Below are 26024 nucleotides of genomic sequence, written 5' to 3' on the forward strand. Positions count from 1 at the left end.
ATTTCTCTGTGCTTTGGGTTTCATATCTGTAAAATGAGTTACCATCAGTACCTGCTTCATGGTTACAGGGTTAGTATATATAAAACCTTTATAATAAAACAATTGGCTAATAAAATTAAAATGGCATTTGGTTAGAAATACTGTTGCAGGGGCCAGGCTCTGGTGCACCTAGTAAAGCAGACGCTGCAGGACAAAAGGACCCAGAATCAAACTCCTAATCAACCCCTGCTGCAGGGAAGGTTTACATTTGGTGAAACAGTACTGCAGGTCTCTCTCTATCTCTACCTCTCTCTCTATCTCTTTCTCTCTCCCCCCATCTCCTACTTCCCCCTAAGTTTCTTTATCTAGATAAAATAAATAAATTAAATAAATAAATAAATAAATGAATAAATAATTTTGTTGCACATATCTGTAGCAAGCAGTATCTGTTGGTGAACATTTTATAAAGGTATCTTCTTTTCCAGTGACTGGTAGTAGTAGAATAAGTGACTTCATTTATAGTTGTAAATTTTTGCCATGTGTTCTAATTTGAAAGAGAAAGAGAGAGAAGAAGGGGAGGAGGAGAAAAAGAAAAAAAAACCTGTTATTAGATGTTTTGGGCACATATTTATAAGACTAGAAAATGCATAAACTTGTAGGAAACAACTAATCTAGCTAAAAACAATTCATTGCCTATAGAAGAGGTGTGAATGTTGAACATATATTTATTAGTATTAGCAACTAAACTGTTGATTGTAATTTTTGATGCTTTTTAAAGCATTATTTTTCCAATTTCCCATCACAGACAAAATGAATCAGAATCCTCAAGGGCAGATCCCAGACATCAGAACATTTTAAAGCTCCCCAGGTGATTCTTTTTTTTTTTTTTTTTTAAATTCTTTTTTCTTTTTTATTTATTTATTTATTTATTTTTATTATTATTATTTTTTTTTTCTTCTTTTCCTCCTCCAGGGTTATTGCTGGGCTCGGTGCCTGCACCATGAATCCACCGCTCCTGGAGGCCTTTTTTTCCCCCCCTTTTGTTGCCCTTGTTGTAGCTTCGTTGTGGTTATTATTATTGCCCTTGTTGATGCAATTCGTTGTTGGATAGGACAGAGAGAAATGGAGAGAGGAGGGGAAGACAGAGAAGGGGAGAGAAAGACAGACACCTGCAGACCTGCTTCACCGCCTGTGAAGCGACTCCCCTGCAGGTGGGGAGCCGGGGGCTCGAACCGGGATCCTTACGCCGGTCCCTGCGCTTTGCGCCGCATGCGCTTAACCCACTGCGCCACCGCCCGACCCCCTCCCCAGGTGATTCTAACATGTAGCCAGGATGGAGAAACTGAGTTTTTTCATTTGATCTGTTTCACACATGTAGAAATGGAGTCCCAGGGAGATAAAATGTTTTATTTAATGGTACAGCAAGTTGATGACAGTGGTCTCAATGTGGCACTTATTGTGTTTTTATTCAAAAAGTTGGTGTTGTATTAAGAATAAGGGAGATTTAATGTGCTAATGATTGACAAATGAGACAGTTAAAATATTTGTTATATTAGTCTAAAAGGAAAATTAAATGAAGGCTAAAGATTCCAATTATGCTGGTACAAAAACAATTTACAGGGTTGTGTGGTAGCGCACCTGGTTGAACGCACATGGTACAGTGTACAAGGACCTAGATTTGAGGCCCTAGTTTCCACCTGCAGAGGGAAAACTTTACCAGTGGTGAAGCAGGGCTGCAGGCATCTCTCTGTCTCTCTCCCTATCTTCCCATTCCTCTCAAGTTCTGGCTGTCTCTATCCAATAGAAATAAAGATAATAAAAATTTTACTTCTATACTTCGAAAGAGGCAACATTTGTCCAAATAATGAAATTTTATTTAATCAGTTAAACGTTACATAAATAAGTAAATACTGTAATAGAAATGTTAAACACAAAGCTAAGGGAAATAATATAGTAATCTCACAAATATTAAATAGGCACAGAAACAGTAATTGTAATAGTGGGGGTCAGATACATATGCTTGATGGCATATTTATAGATTGCTTGGGTTAAAAAGAAACACAAGGATATGATATATGGAAACATATGCAAATAGGCATAATAGCACATAATATCATATTGAGAATGGCTAAGATAAGACATTTATTTCCAAAGTGTCCACAAGTTTAGGTATCTCAATTACTTAAAAATAGGACACCTATTTTAAAGGATGCATGACCCAGAGATGTTTCTCCTTAGAATCCAGAATTGCAACATGTAGTATTGCTCTTTTTTAAGTATTTAAATATAAGCTTTAATTTATACTTAAGTCTAATTGCTCTGTATTTTTTTTGGGGGGGGATTGTAATGACTAGGTCATTTAAAGATTATCTAGAAGATGTTTGATCTCTAATTCTACTTTTTTCTTAAAACAGATTGCTGCTGCAGAAAATAATGGAAATGAATCAGGTGTGAGAGAGCTACTGAAGAGGATTGTGCAGAAGGAAAATTGGTTTTCTTCGTTTCTTACTGTTCTGAATCAAACAGGAAACGTAGTACTTGCCCAGGAGTTAACAGGCACCAATTGCTCTGAAAACAATGCAGGTATTCCTAGTTAAACTAAGGAAGTATTTACATATTTAACTTATTGATAATCACTGTAGAATTTAATGACTCCTGCCGACAAATTGCCAAATACTAAAATATTTAAAAATCAACCTTTCAAAAGTGAAAGAAATTTCAGATATTATCTACATTACTTCTTGTACAAATTAAAAAAGCTTCACAAGGGAGAGGGGTGATTATTTACAAAACTCAGAAAGCTGCAATAATGACTACTAGTTCATTCTTCTTTCCTTATGAAATGTTATTTTGGAAACATATTGGAAACAAGATATTGTCTGAAATATTTTTAATATTTTCTTTTCTTTTTTATATAGCTTTTTTATTAATTTATTATTGGTTAGAAACAGGCAGAAATTGAAAGGAGTGGGAGAGATAGAGAGAGACAGAAAAACATCTACAGCCCTGCTTCATTACTTAGGAACCTTCCCCTTACAGATGGGGACCAAGGACTTGAACCTGGGTCCTTGTGCACTGCGGTGTGTGTGCTTAACCAGATGCACCACCACCTGGCCCCTTTATTTCCTTTTTAATGAAAGAGATACAGAAAGATATACATAGAGAGAGAAAGACCAGAGCACTGATTAACTTTGGCTTATGGTGTGATGGGCCCTTGGGACCTTGAACCCTCAGACATAAAAAATCTTTTTACATAACCATTATGCTGAAATTTTTATGAAGATATTTTTTACATTGAATATACAAATACATTAGAAGGGAGCATTTCAGTCTATGGCCATACTAGCCTGAACACACCAGATCTTGTCTGATCTTGGAAGTGAAGTAGGATCAGGCCTGGTTAGTACTTGGATGGGAGAAGGGAACACTTTAGCAGTAGCTAAACTCTTCCGTACATTTCTCTGGATATTTAAATGATTTCTAAAGGATTTTGTTAAACATTCAATAAAATATAAGTGCCAAACACATTGTAGTATTACTTCCATGGAATTATAAAGTTTAATTATTCAATTTAAAGTTTAAATTATTTTAATGTTAAAGGTCACATTTTATTGCTCATGTAACTATTGTCTTTCTAAATCTAAACAGTAATCTATATTTTGTATAGTGTGTGCCCTGTTTTTTCAAAAAAAAAACCAGCATGTATATGACAAATTGAAAGTCTGCTGGTAATTATTTAAATGAGTTGTAATCATCTTACCTTACTATACTATAGTTTCATTCATTCATTCGTTCATTCATTCATTCATTCATCCATTCATCTAGTCAGTCAAACTTAAATTCAAACAATGTTCTAGATACTATTGTAGGTGCTGAGGAAACAAACTTAATATGATATAAAGTCTTCACTCAAAAATACTGCACCAAAGTAATGTAACACAGTTAAAATTTTTAATTGCTAATATTAAAAAGCATAGTTACTAAATTAGTAGAATAAATAGTATGTTAGATTTTGTTGTATTTATTAAACAATTTAATATTATCCATCAACTTGAAACAGACACAGAGATATATACGTAAATAGATGAGAGAAGGAAGTAAAATATTTTTGTTATGACTTAAACATTTCTAAATAATTTTAAAAAACTATTAATGGACCTGTGTGTACAAAAAATATAATAGAGAATGAAGCACAGTGTAGATTTTGAATCACATTATTCTTCTTCATCAAAACAAATTCTAAGTGGTGTCATATATCTGTGACTACAAAGTGAAGTCAGAGACTCTTTGCAGCTCTTCCTTCTCTGAGGCGTTGTCAAAGATATTTTGTTGTTGGGGATAAGAGTGGGGTGGAGGAAAAATAAGAACTTTCTTATTCAAAGATGATCAATATAGCTTTACAATAACAACCAGTAATACTATGATCTGTATCACAGGTTTCAGAGATTCTACTATCATTGCTTCTGATTCTGCAGTGAGTGAACTGTATAAAAAACATCCGTTCCCAATGGGAACATCTTTAGTCTGCTTTAGCTCTCTAGAGGGGACTCAGTGAGACCAATTATTTACAACCTCAAGATAATGGCCCAGGCAGTATTTCCACAGCACAACCTCAATGCCAATTTTCTAAGTCTGAAGTGATGTCTAGTCAAAGCTACATGGTGCCCTCTTTCTCATATATTATCTCAGGATGAGGTGGATCTCAATCCAGGCGACTCCATTTTAGGATCAGTTCTCTTTCCTCAATAATTTACAGAACCATTTCCATCTATGACAAATATTCTAGTATTTGAACTTCAAGTGGAAATAACTGCAGTCTAGGTTTTTGTTGTTATTGTTTGTTTGTTTTTGTTTTTCCCCTGGGAGATGTTGACTTCAGTGTATCTAAGGATTTTGGAAAGGACAGACTTTTAAATTGTATGACTACCATCTATATCTACCCCTCAAATTAAAAAGCTCCTACTCATTTTTACAATCATGTGTAAAAACTTACTTGTTTAGGGAAGTCTCTAGAAGATCAGACTTGAAGTGCTTTCTAGAATCTACTGGCTAGACAACTGGTCTATCTTCTTGATAAAATATTTTAAAATTTGACTTTCTACAGTGCCTTTCCATACATTTCATGTGATTTTTAAAATTATAACACATTGAGCAATAACAATCCAGTCAGAATTTATACAGTAAACTTTATGCATATTATCTACTACCACATACATCTAATAGTCTCATAATTTTCTCTAATTTTCCTTATTATATACCATTGCTTTATATTATTTTTATTTTTTATTTAAAAAAGGAGACATTAACAAAACTATAGGATAAGAGGGGTACAACTCTACACAATTCCCACCACCAGATCTCCATATCCCGTCCACCCCCCTGGTACTTTTCTATTCTTTATCCCTCTGGGAGCATGGACCCAAGGTCATTGTGGGATGCAGAAGTCTGGCTTCTGTAATTGCTTTCCCACTGAACATTGGTGTTGATTGGTCTATCCATATTCCCACCCTGCCTCTCTCTTTCCTTAGTTGGGTGGGACTCTGGGGAAGCAGAGCTCCAGGACATATTGGTGGGATTGTCTGTACAGGGAAGTCTGGTCGGCATCATGCTAACATCTGGAATCTGGTGGCTGAAAAGAGAGTTAACATACAAAGCCAAATAAATTGTTGAACAATCATGGACCTAAAGGCTAGAACAGTGCAGATGAAGTTTTGGGGGGGGGGCCCTCCATTTTGTACGTAGCTAGTAGGCATATTTCAGTTATATTTCAAAGGGTCTGTAGCTATACTATTTTTTTTTTAATTCTCTGAGCCTGAAATCTGATATGCAGGTAGATTCAAGTTATTGTCTGGAGAGGTGATGTCATGGCTGGTAAAGGGACAGAAAGCTGGATCAGGGAATAGAGTAGCTCCCTAATATGGGGAAAGTGGTATGAATATGTTTTACTGTAAACCCCATCGATTTGATTTGGTCTGGGGCCCATATTCAGCTTAGGAGACTATGTGACCTCTGCATCCATGTAGATCTGAGCTCACGTTCTGTGGTCAAGAGTAGGAACATTCCAAGCTGCCCCAATATCGACCCATCTTCCTCAGGTGTAGCATAGAGTATGTTGTCCATCCTCCCTTCAGATTCTCTACCGTTGTTGATACAAGTTGAGGGCAAGATCCTATGTGGGGCCCACAAGGGAGTCCATTTTGTTTTTCCTGATAGAGATGACCAATAACAATGAAGACAGGGATTTATTCGAGGTCTAGGCCCAACATGTCTGTTTGGGAATCTCAGGACTCCCCGAATAGGGACCCAGCTGATGGGGTGTCCTGATAGTGACTAAAGAGTCATTATTAAAGTATGCCAGTCTCTTGCCCTTATTCAGCTTTTGCAGTACTTGCTTTGCTAAGGTTAGCTTGGGAGTGAGTGAGAGAACTGTAATAGGAAGTAGGTGAGGAGGATATCTAAGTCTAATCTGATACTATTTTATTAGGAATTTTATACTGACTCACTGCAGACTATTGTGTACTTTTGCTTTCAGGTATATATTTTGCCCTAGTTTATGGATACATGTGAACATATGTTCTATCTCACGGGACCTGGTCTATTTCTAGGTTTTGGGACTTTGTTAGGAAGTGAACCACCTGGAATGGAATTAGAGAGTACTAGAAAGGAAAGGTATCATCTGAGTAGTGAAGCTGAAGAGTTGTCATTTCATACCTGAAGTCTCTGGACACAGTCTGAAATGAAGCATGCTGAGGTGGCACTCATTGTATTGATTAGGTTGTGATTGGCGGATGCAATATTATTTGGTATGAATTGAGAGAAGCATGCAGGAAAGTGCACCCCACCCTAAGGTTCCAGGCCTGGGGGTAATATAGGCCCCATAGTGGAAATGTGAGGTTCCTGCTGTCTTAGGGTTTAAGAAGACAATTGATAGTTATTGTTATCATCACACTAGTTGGTAATTGGGTTAACTTTGAAAAATCCCTTTGTTACGATTTGCTGTATAATGCCCAAATCACCATAATTTATGTCCTTTGACATTATTTGTATATAGCTGTGCCACCGGTTGCTTCTGTTCTCCCTGGTCTAGGCTTTTGAGAAAGTCAACATAACAAAGACTCAAAAGACTCAGCCTATGTATTAAAAAAGACTCAGTCTGTGCTTTTAAAAGTTTGAGACATACAATCAATTTCCCCCCTCATATTAATTAAATAGTGATTTATATGACTACAAATTAATAGGAGTGTACATAAACACCATTCCCATCACCAAATGACTGTGTCCCATCCTACCCCCCTCCCCACCCCCGCCACCTCAGGAAGCCGAATATCCACCCTCACCCTCACCCCAGGGTTTTTACTTTGGTGCCCTACTCCATATTTAGTTAAATCCTGATTTTAGTTTCCCTGTCTGTTCTTCTTTCTCAACTTCAGTTTATGAGTGAAATCATCCCATATTCATCTTTATCTTTCTGACTTAGCTCACTTAACATAATTCCTTCTAGCTCCATCCAAGATGGGTCAGAGAAGGTGGGTTCATTGTTCTTAATAGCTGCAGAGTATTCCATTGTGAATATATACTACAATTTTCTTAGCTACCCACCCCTTTGTTTTTGTTAGGATTTCCTGTATCATACACAACATCACCATAGTTTATGTCCTTTGACATTATTTGTATATAGCTGTGCCACCAGTTGCTTCTGTTTTCCCTGGTCTGCTGGGCTAGCGTGGGGGTGCCTCTTCCCCGGGCATGTGCTCTCTGGGTTGGAAAGAACTTAACCGGTCTCAGCCTGGGCTGCTACTCACTCAGCGACGTGTGAGATAGATGACTCAGGAACTCCTGGCAGCATGATAATGCAAAAGGATCTATTGATCAGAAAGCCAATGTTTTTATAGGATAAAACTGGAAGTGGCAAGCCGGAAATGGAAATGGCTAGGAAAGGGGTTGGAGAAAGGCAAAAGCATGCTGGGAAGGTAAAAGCTTCCTTAGCAACTGCTGTGAAGGTTTTAACCACTGAGATTAATGTTACCCTGCAGGCAAGGCAGGTCTCAAGGTAGAAAGAAGATAGATCAACGGGATGGGTGGGGATCTTTCAAGCAAAACAATGATTATGTAAATAGGCCATAGTATCTGCAATGCCCGATGGGGGTGGGGGGCTGGCTTAATGTTGGACACTGGTCTAAGCTTTTAAGAGAGTCAGTATAGCAAAGACTCAGCCTATGGTCTGTGCATTAAAAAGTTTGACACATTCAATCAATTTTCCCCTCTAATATTAATTAAATAGTGATTTATATGACTACAAATTAATAGGAATGTATATAAACACCATTCCCACTACCAAAAGACTGTGTCCCATCCCATTCTCTCCCCTCTATACCCCCTGCCCCATGAAGCTGAACATCCACCCTCACCCTCAACCCAGGGTTTTTACTTTGGTGCCCTACTCCAAATTCAGAGAATAGGAAAGCTATCAAGGGAGGGGATGGGATACGGAGTTCTGGCAGTGGAAATTGTGTATAGTTGTATCCCTCTTATCTTATGGTTTTGTCAGTGTTTCCTTCTTATAAATAAAATAAAACAATTTTTAAAAAGCAACAGAAATAAACAAACAAAAAAAAGTATACAGTGAGAATGTTGCCTTCTACAATCTAAGGAAAGAGCTCTAATCAACACTAACTACTGGAATGTTGATATTGAAGTTCTAGTCTCCAGAACTGTGAGAAATGAAATTTGGTACTGCTTGAGTCACTTTTTCTTCCTCCCTTCCTTCCTTCTTTCCTTCCTTCCTTCCTTCCTTCCTTCCTTCCTTCCTTCCTTCCTTCCTTTCTTTTCGTTCTTTTTTGCCTCCAGGTTTATTGATGGGCTTGGTGCCTGCACTACAAATCCACTGCTCCTGGAGGCCACTTTTTTCACCTTTGTTGCCCTTGTTGCTTTATCATTGTTGTGGTTGTTATTGTTGTTGTTATTGATGTCATTGTTGGATAGGACAGAGAGAAATGAAGAGATGAGAGGAAGACGGAGAGGGAGAGAAAGATAGACACTTGCAGACCTTCCTCACTGCCTGTGAATCGACCCCCTCTGCATGTGGGGAACCAGGGGCTCAAACTGGGATCCCTAAGCAGGTCCTTGCACTTTGCCATGTGCACTTAACCCTCTGTGCTACAGCCCAACCCCCTTTGTTTTTTTTTTTTTTGTTGTTAGGGTGGGCAAAGCTGATTGATAGAAGAGCAAAGGGGATTGAGTTTTGATGTTTATTGCTTCTTCCCTGGATGTGCACTTTTATCTAGATGTTTGTCCTTTTTGTACCACAATTTATTTCCCAGTGGAATGGGATAATAGTATTATTTACTTTATTTTGAAGTTAGATACTTTAACATGTGTAGGTGCTTACAATAAAGCTCAAAATAAGTAGTAGCTTAAGATGGACATAAATTATTGTCTTTGTAATTCACATACCCCATTACTAAAACACTCATTGTGTGTCACTTGATGGAAGAAAGAAACAGTGGGATGGAAAATAGAAAGATACAGAATATTTTGTTGAGTAAAAAACTCCAGAAAATCAGAATATATGGGTTTAGGCTGACATTAAAGCATATGTACATCTCATGTAGAACGCACAGTGAGGGAACAAAATGGCAAGAGCACAAGCTAAAGAAAAACTACCACCAAATTAGCATTTCCATTAATGCAGACTTAAATGTAGCTTCATATCGCAGAATAAGTGACTTACTTCCTAAAGGTGACCATCAGATAGGAAATCATCTGGTTTCCTTGTTATTAGGTAATAATTACTACGTTGCCACTTTATAAAAAATAATAATAACAACAAAAATAACCACTACAAAAGAAATACTCACTCTGTTCATTATATATATATATATGTATATATATATATATACATATATATATATATATATGTATATATATGACCTGAGTTATAACAAATAACATGTTCCAAGTCTTTCAAAATGTCAAAGTACTGAAGTATGTTCAAGAAAATCTCTTTTAGGGACCACTGCTTAGTTTTCAAGATAACAAAAGTGGTTTATATGGTATAAATACTTGCAATGTGATTTGAATTGTTTGGAATTATGATGTATTCTAGGTTAAGTCTATATTAGGGATGCCCATTTCATTTTCTAACTAATAATTATCAATTATTTGTGCTATGTAAAAAATGTACATTTTATTATTGTTTACATGCTTTTGCTTTTATTCACAGAGACTGAGAATTTATTACAAGAAAATGAACCTGAAGTGAAAGAACCATCCCTGATAGCCACAAATGACGAAAGTCCAGTGAAAGAGATCTGGAATGTGGAAAATAGTTCACTGGAATCATCTTTCGCAGACTCTTCTGTGGTGTCAGGTACTTAGAATATGCACTTTTTGTGCACTAATTCCTTTGCCCCCACCCAAAAAAATTGGTGCCTTTTGTGTTTTTTTTGTTTTTTTTTTTACTTTTTTTGTTCTTTTGTTAATGACATCAAAATCTTAAGCAAAGGGAGAAAGTATAGGCTTTGGAATTTTGTGAATATTGTTAAAGCAATATGTCCAGAGGAGATTAAAATCTGAAGTCATTGAACATAGAACTGGGCAAGAGAGGACCAAAAGAACACCATCCTGACACAGCATTCCTATAGATACAAAATACGTGTAGTGGGGGCCGGACGGCAGCACAGCAGGTTAAGTGCACATGGCACAAAGCACAAGGACCGGTGTAAGGACCCTAGTTAGAGCCCCCCATGGCTGCCCACCTGCAGGGGGATCACTTCAGAAGTGGTGTAGAAAGTCTGCAGGTGTCAATCTTTCTCTCCCCCTCTGTCTTCCCCTCCTCTCTCGATTTCTTTTTGTCCTGTCCAACAACAACACCACCAATAACAGCAATGGCAACAATAACTACAACAATAACTACAACTACAACAACAACACCACCAATAACAGCAATGGCAACAATAACTACAACAAGGGCAACAAAATGAGAAAAATGGCCTCCAGAAGGAGTGGATTCATCGTGCAGGCATGGAGCCACAGCAATAACCCTGTAGGCAAAAAAAAGACATGTAGTCACCACAGATAGCAGTGACATGTGGTAAAACTATTAGGACAAAATAAGTTTTAAATAGTCTTTACCTTTGTTTAAATGTAATTTATTTAGTTTCTACCCTCTATAATTTATTATCTAAGGGTCTGTACTTAAGAACTAACCTATAAAATTCCTGAAAATTTAACAATTGGTTCTGTTTTTTTCTATATTGATATTATTTATTTATTTTTTCATTTTATTGGGAAATCAAGTTTGTAAGTCACTATGAACTGATTCCAACACACAATACAGAATGTATCTCCTCCTCATCTTCCTCCTCCTTTTCTTGTGTGTGTTTTTTGTTTTCGTGCTTGCTGTTTCTAGGACTTTGCTATTCTGGACTAACTTCGTTTTTCCTTTGGTATATCAGGACCTCACATATGCATGATTTCATTGCTCCAGAATGATTTTCCTTCAGATCAAGAGAGACAGACAGAGAGGGGTACCACAGTACCAGAGCTCCTAAGTACCATCATGCATCAAAGCTGAGACTTGAGCCTGTATTGGACCATACAGCAAGGCAGGTTCCCTATACAGTAAGGGCAAAGCTTTTTACCATTTATTTGTTCTCATTGCTTAGCACAAAATTTATAGTTGCATATTGTGAAAACATCTGGAGCTTGATAATGACTTTAAAAGGCAGAGAGGGATGGACCTGGCAAGGTAGCTCAGTGGTAGAGTGTCTGCCTGAAGCCATTGCTTCCACCTGGTCACCTCCTGTGAATACTGAAGACTTAGTCAAAACTCCATGAATAGTGCAGCAGTGCTTCACTCTTGTTCTCATGCTTTCCTAAATGAGACAGAGGGGTTGGGCAGTAGTGCAGCTGATAGAGTTCCCACATCACAGAGGAACTGGGCTCAAGCTCCCTCTCCTCACCTGCAGGGGGAAAACTTCATAGTGGTGAAACAGTGCTGCAGGTGCCCACCCCCCAGTGCTCCCTTCCCTCTCAGCTTCTGTCTGTATCTATCCAAAATAAATAAATATTTTTTAAAAGAAAGAAGATAGAATGTTATTTCCCCTCCTAGTTTTCCACTACTTCATTCCTTTCACTAAACAAATGTATGTCGGACTCCTATCATGCTACCATGTGTATGTTCAGTGTTTATTACTGTAAATACAGTGGAATAGAAATGGCTTTTGCCTCCACACAGCATTTAGCTGATGTGTGTGTCAGCCAAATCGTTGTCACTGTACAGCTCCACTGTAAGTGCTATGTAACAGTAATGTAGTAAGTGATATGAAAGAAAAGTACAGACTGAAAATTTCTGAGAGTCAGAGAAATATGAGAGTATCATAAACTATACAGTAATCTGAAGACCCCACACAGTGCAAGTTAATATTATTCTATCCTTGATCTCTTTAGAGTAGTAATAAAGGGTAAAATACTTATGCAAGCATAGTACTTTAGCTTTAGGTCTTGGGCACTTAAATACATGATATATGCAATGGATTATGACAACTATCCTTTTATGTGTTGGTCTTCATTCAGAACAAAGAATTACTTATATAAATAACTTGGAGAAAACCATTACATAAATAAGTTACTGGAGTTTTTGTTATAAATTTACTGTCGAAATATTTTGCTTAAACTCATACTCTTCGATAGAATTAACAGTCAAAATAAGCACACATGACGCAAAGCGCAAGGACCAGCGTAAGGATCCCGTTTCGAGCCCCCGTCTCCCCACCTGCAGGGGAGTTGCTTCACAGAGGTGAAGCAGGTCTGCAGGTGTCTGTCTTTCTCTCCCCCTCTCTGTCTTCCCCACCTCTCTCCATTTCTCTCTGTCCTATCCAACAACAACAACAATAACAATAACAACAATAACTACAACAATAAAACAAGGACAACAAAAGGGAATAAATAAATATTTATTTATTTAAGTACTTAAATAAATAAATATTTAAAAAATAAGAATAAATAAACTTGAAAGTATTCTATATTCTCTAATAGACTTTTACATAATCTTGTGTTTTTTCTTTCCTTTTGTGAAACAAGGTCTTATGTATATTTTTATCCTCACCAGGCCACTTGTTTTTCAGATAGAAACAGAGAGAGGAAGAAATACCCCAACACTATAACTTTCTCTGGTGCCATAAAACCTCACTGGTAGTACTTGGGTTCAAGCATGTGTCACAAAAATGGCAAGGCAAGAGCCTAATCCACTGAGACATCGCTTCTTCGTGGTATTTCTTACTGATATTGATAAGATGAAGAATTTATTTAGTTCTCGTACATCAGGTTAAGAGAAAACAAATACAGAAGAAAACTTGTTACACTCTCTTAAACTGAATTTTTATATGCTGAAAGAAAAACTGTGGCTCAGATTTTAAATTGATGCTTCTCTTTATTTTGGAAGTAGTTTCTAAAAACTTTTTTTTTAGTGTATCTTAGTTTTGGCATCCACAAATTTTAATTAATTATTATTTTGATGCCAATATCCTTATAAATACATAGACATTTGTTAATCTTTTTTGCTTCTTCTTGTATTTAATAGATAAAACACATTGCCATTAATATGAGCTTCCCACCTTGATGGCTGTTTTAATCACATTTTTCCTTCAGCCTAGGTGATTTATCAGAATTCCCCAATGGATATTCCAGAGAATTATTTTTGCTATGCCTTGATGTAAGGGGCTGGAATTTCTTCTTCTTGTATTCTCCCAATTGCTTTCCACCAAACGTGGTTAGTAAATTAAGGTATATCAAGATTTTTAAATTTTTTTTTAAATTAACACAATACTTCTTTAAGTATATTTTATATTTGAATAACAGTTCTTAGACTGTTGGAAGTATTTTAAATCTGGATGTTACAATTTTTTTTTCTGAAGCAGATCTTACAAGAAGAAAGTATTGGAAAAAATTATTACTCTATATCACACTTCCCTAGAAAGCATGCGTGAGGATATAAATGCTCTTATACGAAAATATTTTGATGATATCAGATACACAATTATCTGGGATTTTAATTCTATAAATGGGTTTCATAATCATTTTACTTGTTTGTCTTTGTTGTTAGATTGAAGCAGAGAGGCACAGAGAAAGAAAGAGTGAAAGAAACCACAGTACTGAAGCTTCCTTCAATATTGTGGGAACTGGACTCTAACCTGGGTTGTACATATGGTAAAGCAGCACACTATCCAAGTGAGCTAATTTTCCAGTCCTATTTTATCTTATTTCATCTTCTCTGGGACTTCACTGTTCTGGACTGCCTTTTCAAACAGAAAGAGCAAGAAAGAGAGGCACCAAGAGAGCACAGCACAGACCTAATGCTTCCTCCAGTGCAGTGGGAACTAGATTTTAGTCTGAGTTTCTCCCATGACAAAGCAGTGTATTTTCCAAGTGTCACTGTTTTACCATCAGTACACAAAGATTTTAAATTACTGGCCTCAGTTGTTTTATCATATTTTTCATTAAACATTTTACTGTATTGTTTTAGAAAATAATAAGTACTAATTATCTATGATAATAACAGTAAAATTACTTAAAATAAAGACAAACAAAATGTAATGCATTTAGAGTATATTTTCTTGAATTCAAATTTAATGATTATCTATGCTGTTTAGCTAGAAAATGCAAATGCCCCTATTTGGCCAGAAGAGGGCGCTTTGACATTTAGAAAGAAATTGAAATTTTGCTGCTGGAGTGTGGAAGATTCACAGTATAAGAGTATGCCATGTGTGAATCTACAGTGCGCATGACTGTGAATGTGTGTGTATATTTTGATTTATATATTCGCTCACGTGAAGATTTTAAAATTCCACCCCAGCTAATGAGCTTACCAACCTGCTTGTTTTCAGACTTTAATACCTTCTTTTTCATATTCCCCCATATGTTCCACTTCTTAGGTTTATCCGGTGACATTATGCTTTGGAATATATTGTGGATATATTTTGCATAGATCATGTTCTGTAGGAGGGGTTTAAAAATTGACCTTTATAAAACAGCCTCCTTCTCCCTGGCCCAATCTGTCACAGCACTTTTTTGTTGTTGTTTTGTTTTTGCCTTTTTATAGACCAAAGTCCAATCTTAGATTTGGTCTATATTAATTTTTATAAAAATGTCACAAAATTTATCCTTGCACTTGAAGACAAGAGTACTGTTCTGTAGCTCTAGCTTCTAGAAATCTCGTGAGTTTTACAAAATCTAGAAACATATTGTATAACACCCAAAGCAGTAATGGGAAAGATAATTGATACAGTAGTGTCAGATAATATTAGTCAGAATCATCCAAATTATTGGCTTGAATTATAATGTTTACTGCGCTGGTGAAATACCTCACTTGGACAGAATGCTACTTTGCCATGTGCACAACCCAGAATTAAGCCTGGTGTCCCCCTCATTGAACAAAGCTTTGGTGCTGTGGTCTCTTTCACTCTCTATCTCCCTCTTTCAGTCAAAATTTTCTACATCTATGTATATTTAACTTAGTTATATTCATAATTGGTGATAACTTGATGTACTACTGAGACAATTCAAAAACAATTATTCATTTGAGCTGCTGAAAAAGAGACATTGCTACTGCTACTAGTTATCTTTGTCAAAGGAGAATATATGCTTATATTTCATTTGTTGCCTGATTGAAGACATCAGGATCAGTTATATGACTGACAGTTGCATAGAAGTTCTAGGGGAGTAGTTGCTGTCCTTTTCTCTGGAATGAGGACGTGGGTATTTTCATAAGGGGGAAAAAATTCTAGTGTACAGATAGTACAAACTAGATGTATTATGCTGAAATCCCCATATGACTGCAAACCTAGTGTTTTTTTTTTAAAAAGAACAGAATATTAACAAAGGTGATTATCTTAATTTAATGTCACCATTGGACCTTCTTGTATGTTTTTGATGTGTGAAGGAGAACTAAAAGTGAGTTGGTGAGGAACCTAGCACTAAAGTATTATCTTCACCTCACAAAGATTAAACTTTATTACAGGGAGTTGGGAGGTAGTGCAGCGGGTTAAGTGCAGGTGGTGCAAAGTGCAAGGGCAGGCTTAAGGATCCCGGTTCAAGCCCCTGGTTTCCCACCTGCAGGGGAGTCACTTCACAGGCGGTGAAGCAGGTCTGCAAGTGTCTATCTTTCTCTCCCCTTCATCTTCCCCTCCTTTCTCCATTTCTCTCTGTCCTATCCAACAACGATGACATCAATTCTTCTTCTAGCGTTTGCCCTTCTTCCGTAGCCAGTCAACAGCATCAGGTTGAGCCTGATGTAAAGTTTCGAGACCTCCTTTGAATCTGGAGAGGTGGCAGTCGTTGACTATGTGGGTCATAGTCTGTCTGTAGCCGCAGGGGCAGTTCGGGTCGTCTCTGGCTCCCCAGCGATGGAACATAGCGGCGCACTGGCCATGGCCTGTTCGATAGCGATGGAGGAGGGCCCAATCATAACGTGCTAGGTCAAAGCCGGGTTGACGCTTGCAGGGGTCTGTGATGAGGTGTTTGTTCTTTACCTCAGCTGACTGCCAGCTCTGTTTCCAAGAGACTGGAACAGAGAAGTTCAGTGTAGGCATAGGGGACCAGATTGGGTGACGAGACGTCAAGCGTTGGACAGGGTGGGCGAAGATATCCGTGTATATTGGCAGGTCCGGTCAAGCGTAGACGTGGGAAATGAACTTAGATGATGCCGCATCCCGACGAATATCTGGCGGGGCGATGTTGCTAAGAACTGGCAGCCATGGAACCGGGGGGGAACGGATGGTTCCAGAAATTATCCTCATGGAGGAATATACTTTGGAATCAACCAAGTGGGCATGGGGGCTACGGAACCATACTGGGGCACAGTATTCTGCAGTGGAATAGCATAATGCCAGAGATGATGATCGTAGTGTGGAAGCGCTCGCACCCCATGAGGAGCTGGCCAGTCTTGCAATGATGTTATTCCTCGCGCCCACCTTTGCTGCAGTTTTTATGAGATGTTTGTGACATCAATAACAACAACTATAATAACTACAATAAAAAATGACAATGGCAACAAAAGAGAATAAATAAATATTTTTTAAAAGATTAAACTTTATTTCAAGAAAACCAGTTACACATCCCCAGAAGGAAGGTTTAATTTTAACTTTACCAAACAGAAAGTATTAAAGAATGAGGAGAAGAACCCTGTGAAAGAAGACTTAGAACAAAATGTAGCAGGGAGCGAACATAAGACACTTCCTCAGAGATTTGAATGTCCTGTGTTAAATAGTTAAACAGAAGTGACAGGCAGTAGTTCAGGATGTATAAGAAACATACAAAGAAAATCGCATTGAAATGTTTACAATGTGTTTAGGAGATAGTGATAGTAGGGGCCACTGTGCACATGGATTATAAAAAGTATAAGGGAAATCCCTGTACATTCCATTTTAGTTTGCTGTGAGCCTGAAATTCTCTCAAAATAATGCCCATAGGAAAATTAATCCACTTATATTAAACACATCAAAATCCATCTGTCATTGAAAGCAAGATTCTATCAAAAACTGTGGATGTAGGAGTGCCTCTCCCTTTAGAGGAGTGTAGCAGAGAAGACTTCAAAGATGACATTTCTAGCTATGCTTTTTTTCAGCTCATACAATCTTTATTGTTTATTAGTGACTTAATATGATTTACAAAATTATAAGATAACAAAGGTATAATTCCACAACATTCCCACCACTAGATTTCTGTATCCTCAATCCCTCCATTGGAAGGTATAACACTTCTCCCAAGGTTGCAGATAAACGTTAACTATTATTTCTGACTGTATTTGTATATATTTCCCCCTTTTTTTTTCTCATGGTCCAATATTCTTTTACTTCCCAATTCACACCTACATGTATTGCTACTTCCAAATGTTCTTCCTTTTTTCCCTCTTCTTTTTCTGGGTCCATCTAGAATTGGAGTTCAGAGCATTCTGGTTATCTTCACCATGTCATTTCAACCACTCTGAGAGTATGGACCAAAATTATTTGGGGGTTGCAGAAGGTGGGAGTTCTGACTTCTATAATTGCTTCTCTACTGGACATGACCATTGGCAGGTCGATTCATACCCCCAGCCTATTTCTTTCCCAAGTGGAGCAGAGTTCTAGAGAGGTGAGGTTCCAGGACACATCCAGGTCACTTGCCCAGGGAAATCAGGATAGAATCATAATAGCGTCTGTAATTTGCTTGGTGGCTGAAAGGTGGTAAGATATAATGCAGGACAAAATGATTAATGAACAGGAACCATATGTTCCTAGGGGCCTACGACTACGGTAGTTCTTTGCCGAGTTTGATAGATAACATGGGATTGGACAAAAATATTGTCTGGAAAGGTGGTGTCAGAGTTGAGAAAGGCCTAGAAAGTTGGATTAGGGCAGAGAGTAGCACCCAATCTTGAAGAAAATCTATAAATGAAATTAACTGCATACCCTGTCAACCTGCCCCAAGGCCCATATATGTTTACACTTAGCACAGAATGCTGTGTACCAGAGTCCCTGTCAGTCTGAGCTCACAGTTGGGAACATTCCAGGCTGCACTTATTTCAGGACTGGTCTTCCTGGAGTGGCAGAGTAGGATGACCCAGCCTCCCTTCAGAGAGTGGTCCCTACCATGGCTACTTTATAGAGAGAACAAGTTCCTGAAGTGAGCCATGAGAGGGCTTATTCTGACATTAATAATGAAGTGATTGGTGATGGTGAAGAGAGGACTCTATAGAGGTCTAGACCCAACATACCTGTTAGGGAATCCAAGGATTTCCTAACTAGGGCCCCAGATGATAGTATAGTCTGGCATTGACCAAAAAAGCCACCCTTAAGCAAGCCAGACTCTTGTCCTTATCCAGATTTTGTAGTCAGTTCCATATCCGGTGAGCTTGGACTTTCTCTCAGTTGTTGAAGTGTTGAATGTCATTTGCTGTATCCAACCAATATTTATGGGATGTGCCTTCTTTGGGCCTCCCTACTAGATTGTGGGTTGGGCAATGGCACACCAGCTTAGGTGCACATAGTACAAAGCATAAGGATCCTGCCCTGTTGGCTCCCCCACCTGTATGGAGGATACTTTATAAGTGGTGAAGCATGTCCTCAAGTGTCTTTCTGTCTCTCTCCTTCTCTTATCTTCCCCATACCTCTCAATTTCTCTCTGTCCTATCCAAAAAAAAAAAAAAAAAAAAAAAAAGGCCACAGAAGCAGTGGATTTGTAGTGCAGGAACTAAGTCCTGGCAATAACCCTGGAGGCAGAGGGAAAGAGAGAGAGAGAGAGAGAGAGAGAGAGAGAGAGAGGATTCATGGTGTCTTCTTTAGGTTCTCCTCCTAGGGTCCCAGGCTTATTAGGTCTAAGTCTAACCATGGAGGGCCATTAATCTAGCTATGCTTTTTAAGGGTCATTTAAAAAATGTCTTCTATTATCTTTATTTATTTATTTATTTACTTATTTATTGGATAGAGATAGCCAGAAATTGACAAGGGAATAGGGGGAGATAGGGAGAGAGACTCCTGCAGCGGTTTTACCCCTCAGATGGGGGCTGGGGGCTTGAAGCTGGATCCTTGTACACTCAAACATGTGTGCTCAACTAAGTATGCCACCACCAAGCCCCTAAGGATCACTTTATATGGTTTATTTTTCTAGAATAATGTAAGATAGAAATGAGAGCACCACTACAGCATATGCAGTGCTGGGGATCAAATTCAGGCCCTCACACATGCAAGGAATGCACTCTTCCTACTAAGCTAACTCCACTGGCTCTCTCTAACCTTTTAGTAATTTTTCCCCTAAGGAAAACATTTGCCATTCACCATTCGCCATTTGAAACATGAAATAATAACACAATACAAGTTTAATCATCCCAAAGGTTTGGAAAGTGTCTTGTTGGACAGTATTACTGGAGTGCTGGCACTAGGTTATACTGACCGAATGTGTACACCTCTCCCCACTCAGTGATATCATGCCAGTAGCTTAAAGTCTGTCATGGTGGAAATATTTACATCACTGAAATTGCAAAATTGTAACAGATTCTTCTCTTGGTCTTTTTACCTCTGTTTCTGGTTAGTATTGAATAAAAAGTTCATTCTCATGGGAATGTTTATCCCACAGCCCTGCACTATAGCAGCTACCTTTCTATATTAAAGCCCAAAGCCAAAAGCTAAAAGGGCACATATCATACAATTTAAGTCAACATTATTACACACAGTTTAAATTTCATTCAATTAAAACATTTTGGCAGTATAGATTCTGTATAAACAATATCAAAAACATCTCATGGATAGCCATGTGGGCCTGTGGCTCTAGAAGAGTCCTTTCTCTCCCTCTCTCTCTCGGGAACTCATTTCCTAGAAGCTTGGATCTAGGAGAGAATATGCACGGTGGGTGGAGGTGGCTTTTCTCCATTCTGTGGGAACACATGTTCCCTGGCACAGAGAGCAAAATCTGACAGACCAAAATGTGAGCGTGCATGTGTGGTATGTGGTGTGTTTGTGTGTGTGTGTGTGTGTGTGTGTGTGTGTGTGTGTGTGTGTGTGTGTGTGCATTCAAGCACATGAATCCGTATACATAGAGCTGAGAGTGAAAAAAAATCATCTATTCCCTCTCAGAAAAGATTAAGTTATTTCAAAAGAAAAGGAAATGTATAGGATTAGTAGCTCTAGTAAGTGTATTTAAGAATGTCATGCAGTCTTTGTGTGTGACCCATACGTACACATGTGCTTGAAGCTCTGAGGTTAGTCTTTGACATTACAGGTTTTGGAAATTATGCAACTGGAAGGAAGGTGAGAATAGCTAAAGAGGTGAATCTAAAACATACCACAAAGTTAAAAGTAGAATACACACAATATTACCATTCCATGTGAAGTTAGGATATTTGAAGACCTTTCAGACATTACATCTCAGGAGAACATGATCTCCCTTTCTTTCTGTCTTTCCCCCTTCCTTCCTTCCTTCCTTCCTTCCTTCCTTCCTTCCTTCCTTCCTTCCTTCCTTCCTTCCTTCCTTCCTTCCTTCCTTCCTTCTTCCTCAATACTTACAGAGACTCTGGCCTCTTCCTAACATAATGAAAAACCACTTTCTAGCAAAGTGTTTCCTTACCTGTTCATGGCAAAGAAAAAGAAAGAATAAATATCCTGTAAATCCAGAGAAATATCTAGGCAGAAAACAGGAAGGATTACATGGCAGGGAAAGAAATAATTGCCTTGGATTTAATCTAACAAAGGTTGACTAAAAGTGTTTCTATCAATTAGCTGTGCTAATACCATTCTTCCAGCAGAGGGCAGACTTTACATTGAAATGAATCAAAAAGACGTTCAAGAGGTTTCAATCTTGAATTTTGTTTTAACTTCAGGTTTCTAAATGGTTTTAAACTATTTAAAATCTAGAGAATGATGAATATGACATACTAATACTAGAATATTAGTGAATACAGGATTGTAAAATGAAGCAAAATTTACATGGTTTATGGTCTAACCTTAGACAATATCAAAATAGCAAAGCTATTTTGTTATTATAGGATATTATTACAGAATATCCTATATTTTAATTGGGTTTAATTAAATGGTATGTTTTGCCTTCATTCCAATGAAGTTCTGTATGAATAACTGATTTTATTTATAATTTCAGAATTAGGAACATTTTCTAGTCAAGTTCATAGCTAGCTTTGGTATTTTCCTGAGAGGAAATGACACCTGTACAAAAGTTAGATGAACTTATTGTATGATGCCAATATTCAAAATCACTTTAAAGATAAATTCATAAGGTTTTAAACTTTCTTCTTTTTAATACTAAATGTCTTGATTTAACAGATTCTTACAATAAATTTTTAAAAATAGAGACTACAATATGTTAAAATGTTTGTAAGGTCAAAGCGCTTGTTAATAGTGGCTGAACACAGATCTGGAAGCCAATCTGTTCAATTCCATAGAATACATTGTGTTCACTGCAATATCAAACCTTCAACTGACTATTTTATCTGACACATATATACATGTACATGTGTATTTTTATTAAGACATGAAGCCAGACTACTGACATACTGTGAAGAGTTCAAAGCATGAGATGAGATACCCTACATCAATCAATTGCAAGAATTGTTAGCTTCAAAACTTAATGGGTTTATTTCACTTTGGCACCACTTAAAAACTTTATCGATCTAGATTTCGGGGGCACATGTAATATAATTTTTAAAACTAAGTGCAGAAGGAGGACTACTAGAGAAGACCTTCTCGATGCTATGGGAGGCACATATATTTTCTTTTATTATTAAAGTTAACTTACTTTTAAAAGGTCGTAGAAATGAAAATATAAAAGGATATCAAGTATATAAAAATTTACTTTCGGGATTCGGGCGGTAGCGCAGCGAACTAAGCACAGGTGGTGCAAAGCGCAAGGACCAGTGTAAGGATCCCGATGTGAGTCCCACCCCCCCAAGGGGGGGTCACTTCACAAGCGGTGAAGCAGGTCTGCAGGTGTCTATCTTTCTCTCTTCCTCTCTGTCTTTCCCTCTGCTCTCCATTTCTTTCTGTCCTATCCAACAATGACGACATCAATAACAATAATAACTACAACGACAATAAAACAAGGGCAACAAAAGGAAATAAATAAATAATAATAAAAAAGAAATTACTTTCTAGAAAGCCAAATATTTTTGTGTCTAGAAACAAAAGACTTGTATGTCTTAAAAACAGTAAATAAATAGCCTTGCTATACATTCATTTTTACAATCATCTCTAGCAGAGTTATTCCAATTAATTTTGTTTGACAAGAAAAAATATATTTTATTTGTATGAAGAACAAAGCTTAAAATAACTGTGGGTATTTAAGTTTAAAATAAATGGAAGCAAAGATGTGAGCAGACTAAACTAACTTTTTTTTCACCCCACTGTGAAGATAAAATCTGCTTCAAAACATAATTTGGAATTGCAATGAAACACATACAATTTTTTAATCCAATTTTCACTTCACTTAACAATATGAAATCAATTGTTTGCTTATTCACAAAACCCCCTCTACTGCTAATGTCAAGTAAAACGTACAATAATGCTAGAGTTTGATTTAGTAGTGGGGACTCCCAGCTCTGTCCCCTTCTAGTTGTACCTATTGCATAAATCATTTAACTTTTCTGAACTTTGCTTTCTCTCTTATAAAATTTAATTGATAATAGATACCTACTCGAATGTTGAACTTCAAAGTACCTTACCTTAACCCTTTGAAAATATTAAGCTCATTGTTTTTCTGACATATTAAAGATATGTTAGATTAAAATAATTCAAACAAAAACTTTAACAATACTCTATTTTTGGTGGCAATTTTTGTTTAAATTCATAAATTACTCTTACACATGGTATTAAATAGTTTCCTTAAATCATATGTATATTAAGAAAAAATACTTGAGGAATTTTTTTGATTTTACCTATATATAAACTAGGTTTAAGATTATATTTTAACTCTTAGCAATTAGAAAATGAAATGAAAATCAAATATAATTTCCATTTGTGGTGCACTTGGGGGGAATTTAAAAATCTTAGATTTAAAATAACATTTGCTAATAGTTTCCAGTGTTTTTGGTGTTGTCTTCACTCTTGAGCATCACATTTGCAACAATAGAAAAGCAAGTCAAAAAATGCTTATTTTCCTCAGAAATCTAGATCTCAAATTATCCTTGCAATGACATTCTCTCCATCTCATTTTGCACCTTGCTTTTCCTTATAAATTATATTCTCTTTTCATCAGTACATCTGCCCAAAACATTCTTTATCTTGACAGTTCTATCCCACACTCTCCTGTGAGCTTCTAACAAGCCATACCTCTGGGAATTGCAAAGTGCCATATTTAAAATCTCTCAGTGAGATATCCAGGTTTTCCCGTGTGATCATAAGGGATTCCTCAATTCTAAGTTTTAGAGCTAATCTATGACAACTGATAAGTACAGTATTTTCACATTAGTATATTTATGTTGTGCTAATATACTTAAACAGTATGTATGTCCATTGAGACTTTTTCTACAAATTTCTTATCAGCTTTCAAACTTTAAAAAAAAAAAAAAAGGAGTCAGGCAGTAGAGCAGCTGGTTAAGCGCATTTGGTGCAAAGCGCAAGGACCAGCGGAAGGATCCCCGTTCAAACCCCCATCTCCCCACCTGCAGGGGAGTCGCTTCACAAGAGGTGAAGCAAATCTGTAGATGTCTTTCTCTCCCCTTTCTATCTTCCCCTCCTCTCTCCATTTCTCTCTGTCCAATCCAACAATGATGACATCAATAACAATAATAACTACAACAACAATGAAAAACAAGGGCAACAAATAAATAACTATAAAATGAAAAATTAAAACAAAAGGTATCTTAAATATTTTATTTACAATAAAATTCTATTGGTAATTGCAATTCTAGTATATTTCCTAAGCCAAATAGACATATTCAAGTTAGGAGATGTCAGAAATATCACAGATGCTCAATGGAATACTAGTTAGCAATAAAAAAAAAAGTATATTGCAATAAAAGCAGAATGAATGAATCCAGGACATCCTATGCTAACTTAAAGATGTCAAACATATAGACCGTAGATCACATAAAGGTAACATGAAGACGTTCAGGAAAAGGTAAAACTATAGAAACAGCAAGTTAACCTGTGGCATTCAGTGGAAATTATCTTTAAAGGGGCTGGAGGGGACTTTTGAGGTGACAGGAAAATCTTGAATATAGTGGTTACAAACCAGTATACATTTGTCAAACTCAAACTATCCACCTAAAAAGAGTTTTTTTTTACAATATGTAAATTAGACCTTGATATACCTAATTTAAAAAGAAGTAACTGGTTCAAGAAAAGGAAAATATACTTGTATTATAGTTGTGGGAAGTTGTATACTGTCTCTTGCAGAGAAATTTTTGCCTTATTATTATTGGGAGGTTAATGGTTTATAGTACAATTGTTGGCATCTGGGTTTAATCACACCTTGTGAATTTTAAACTATTTCTATCTCCAAATGTATAACACTTAGGTGATTTTTAGTTATACTCTGCTTTGATGTAATTTGTTTAGAGTTTTGGAGACCTTAAGCAGGAGTAATACTTCCTAACATGCATATGAAACTTTTTAACTGTAAGATTGTTGAATGAAACTGCTTTTTATTTCTTTGTATTATTACCAGTTACTAAACTACAATGCTAAGTGCTTATTTCAGTTATTACATAATAATATCAAATTCTCTGAGGTAAATTGTACCAGTTCATGTAAACTAAAATAAAAGTTAGGCTTAGAGCAATGTAAAGAGCAAATTTCAAGTCCTTCAGATTCCAAAGATTTTAAATCTTCCTTTATTTTTACAAGTTTAACAATGATTCTGATTTTATTGATAATGTATAAGTTCTTAGAAATAAGCTAGAAGTAAAGATATTTTTATTCAAAAGAAAGGATGTTTTTAGAAGGAACTGATACTGAAAACCAAAACCAGGAAGTTGTGATTGATAATTAAGGGATATACTTTTGCCATTTTCATTACTGTAAACTGAGGAAAATCTAGTTTAACTACAGCAAAGAAAAAATTACCCAATCTTATATAAACTTCTATTACAACTGGAATGCTAGGTTTTAATGATATTCTTGTTGAAGCATGTTTTTGAGACCTTGAATTGCTATTTTAATAGTAAACAAATTCATAAATTTGTTAATTTTGTAATCCACTAAGTTTTTTCCCATTTATGAGAAATTAACTCAATGATTTTTAATAATATTTTTTAAATGGCATTACCAACTTAGAGCATTTGGGGGCAAACTTTATATTTAAGAGGTTGATGAAAATCATTAAGTCCTGACAAATTATATTGGTTCTCACATTGGGTATATGGTACTTTAAGTAGGTATATTTTTACTCCTCAGTAACTGCTTGTCCATTGTGGAGATTTTTAAGCATAGCTTGCCAGAAAAATATTACCTTTTATTCACAATTGTCTGGGTGTACCTTTCTCAATTGCATTGAACTGTATGTGCTGTGTGCTGTAGAGGTGTGCAGTTTAAATACGTTTATTCTCAGAAATATTTTTAAAATAT

The 26024-nt window shown here is 36.7% G+C and overlaps 1 protein-coding gene across 1 annotated transcript in view; it reads left to right on the top strand.

Moving 5' to 3' along the window:
• The window catches only part of IFIH1 (interferon induced with helicase C domain 1), a 69357-nt gene that overhangs the window by 6376 nt on the left and 36957 nt on the right, over positions 1-26024 (top strand). Inside the window, exons 2-3 of the mRNA XM_016188443.2 lie at positions 2394-2562; positions 10202-10348. Coding sequence (XP_016043929.1) covers positions 2394-2562; positions 10202-10348 — 316 coding nt within the window. The remainder of the gene's footprint in view (positions 1-2393; positions 2563-10201; positions 10349-26024) is intronic.

The sequence above is a fragment of the Erinaceus europaeus genome, chromosome 18, assembly GCF_950295315.1.
Source record: "Erinaceus europaeus chromosome 18, mEriEur2.1, whole genome shotgun sequence".
Taxonomy (NCBI): domain Eukaryota; kingdom Metazoa; phylum Chordata; class Mammalia; order Eulipotyphla; family Erinaceidae; genus Erinaceus; species Erinaceus europaeus.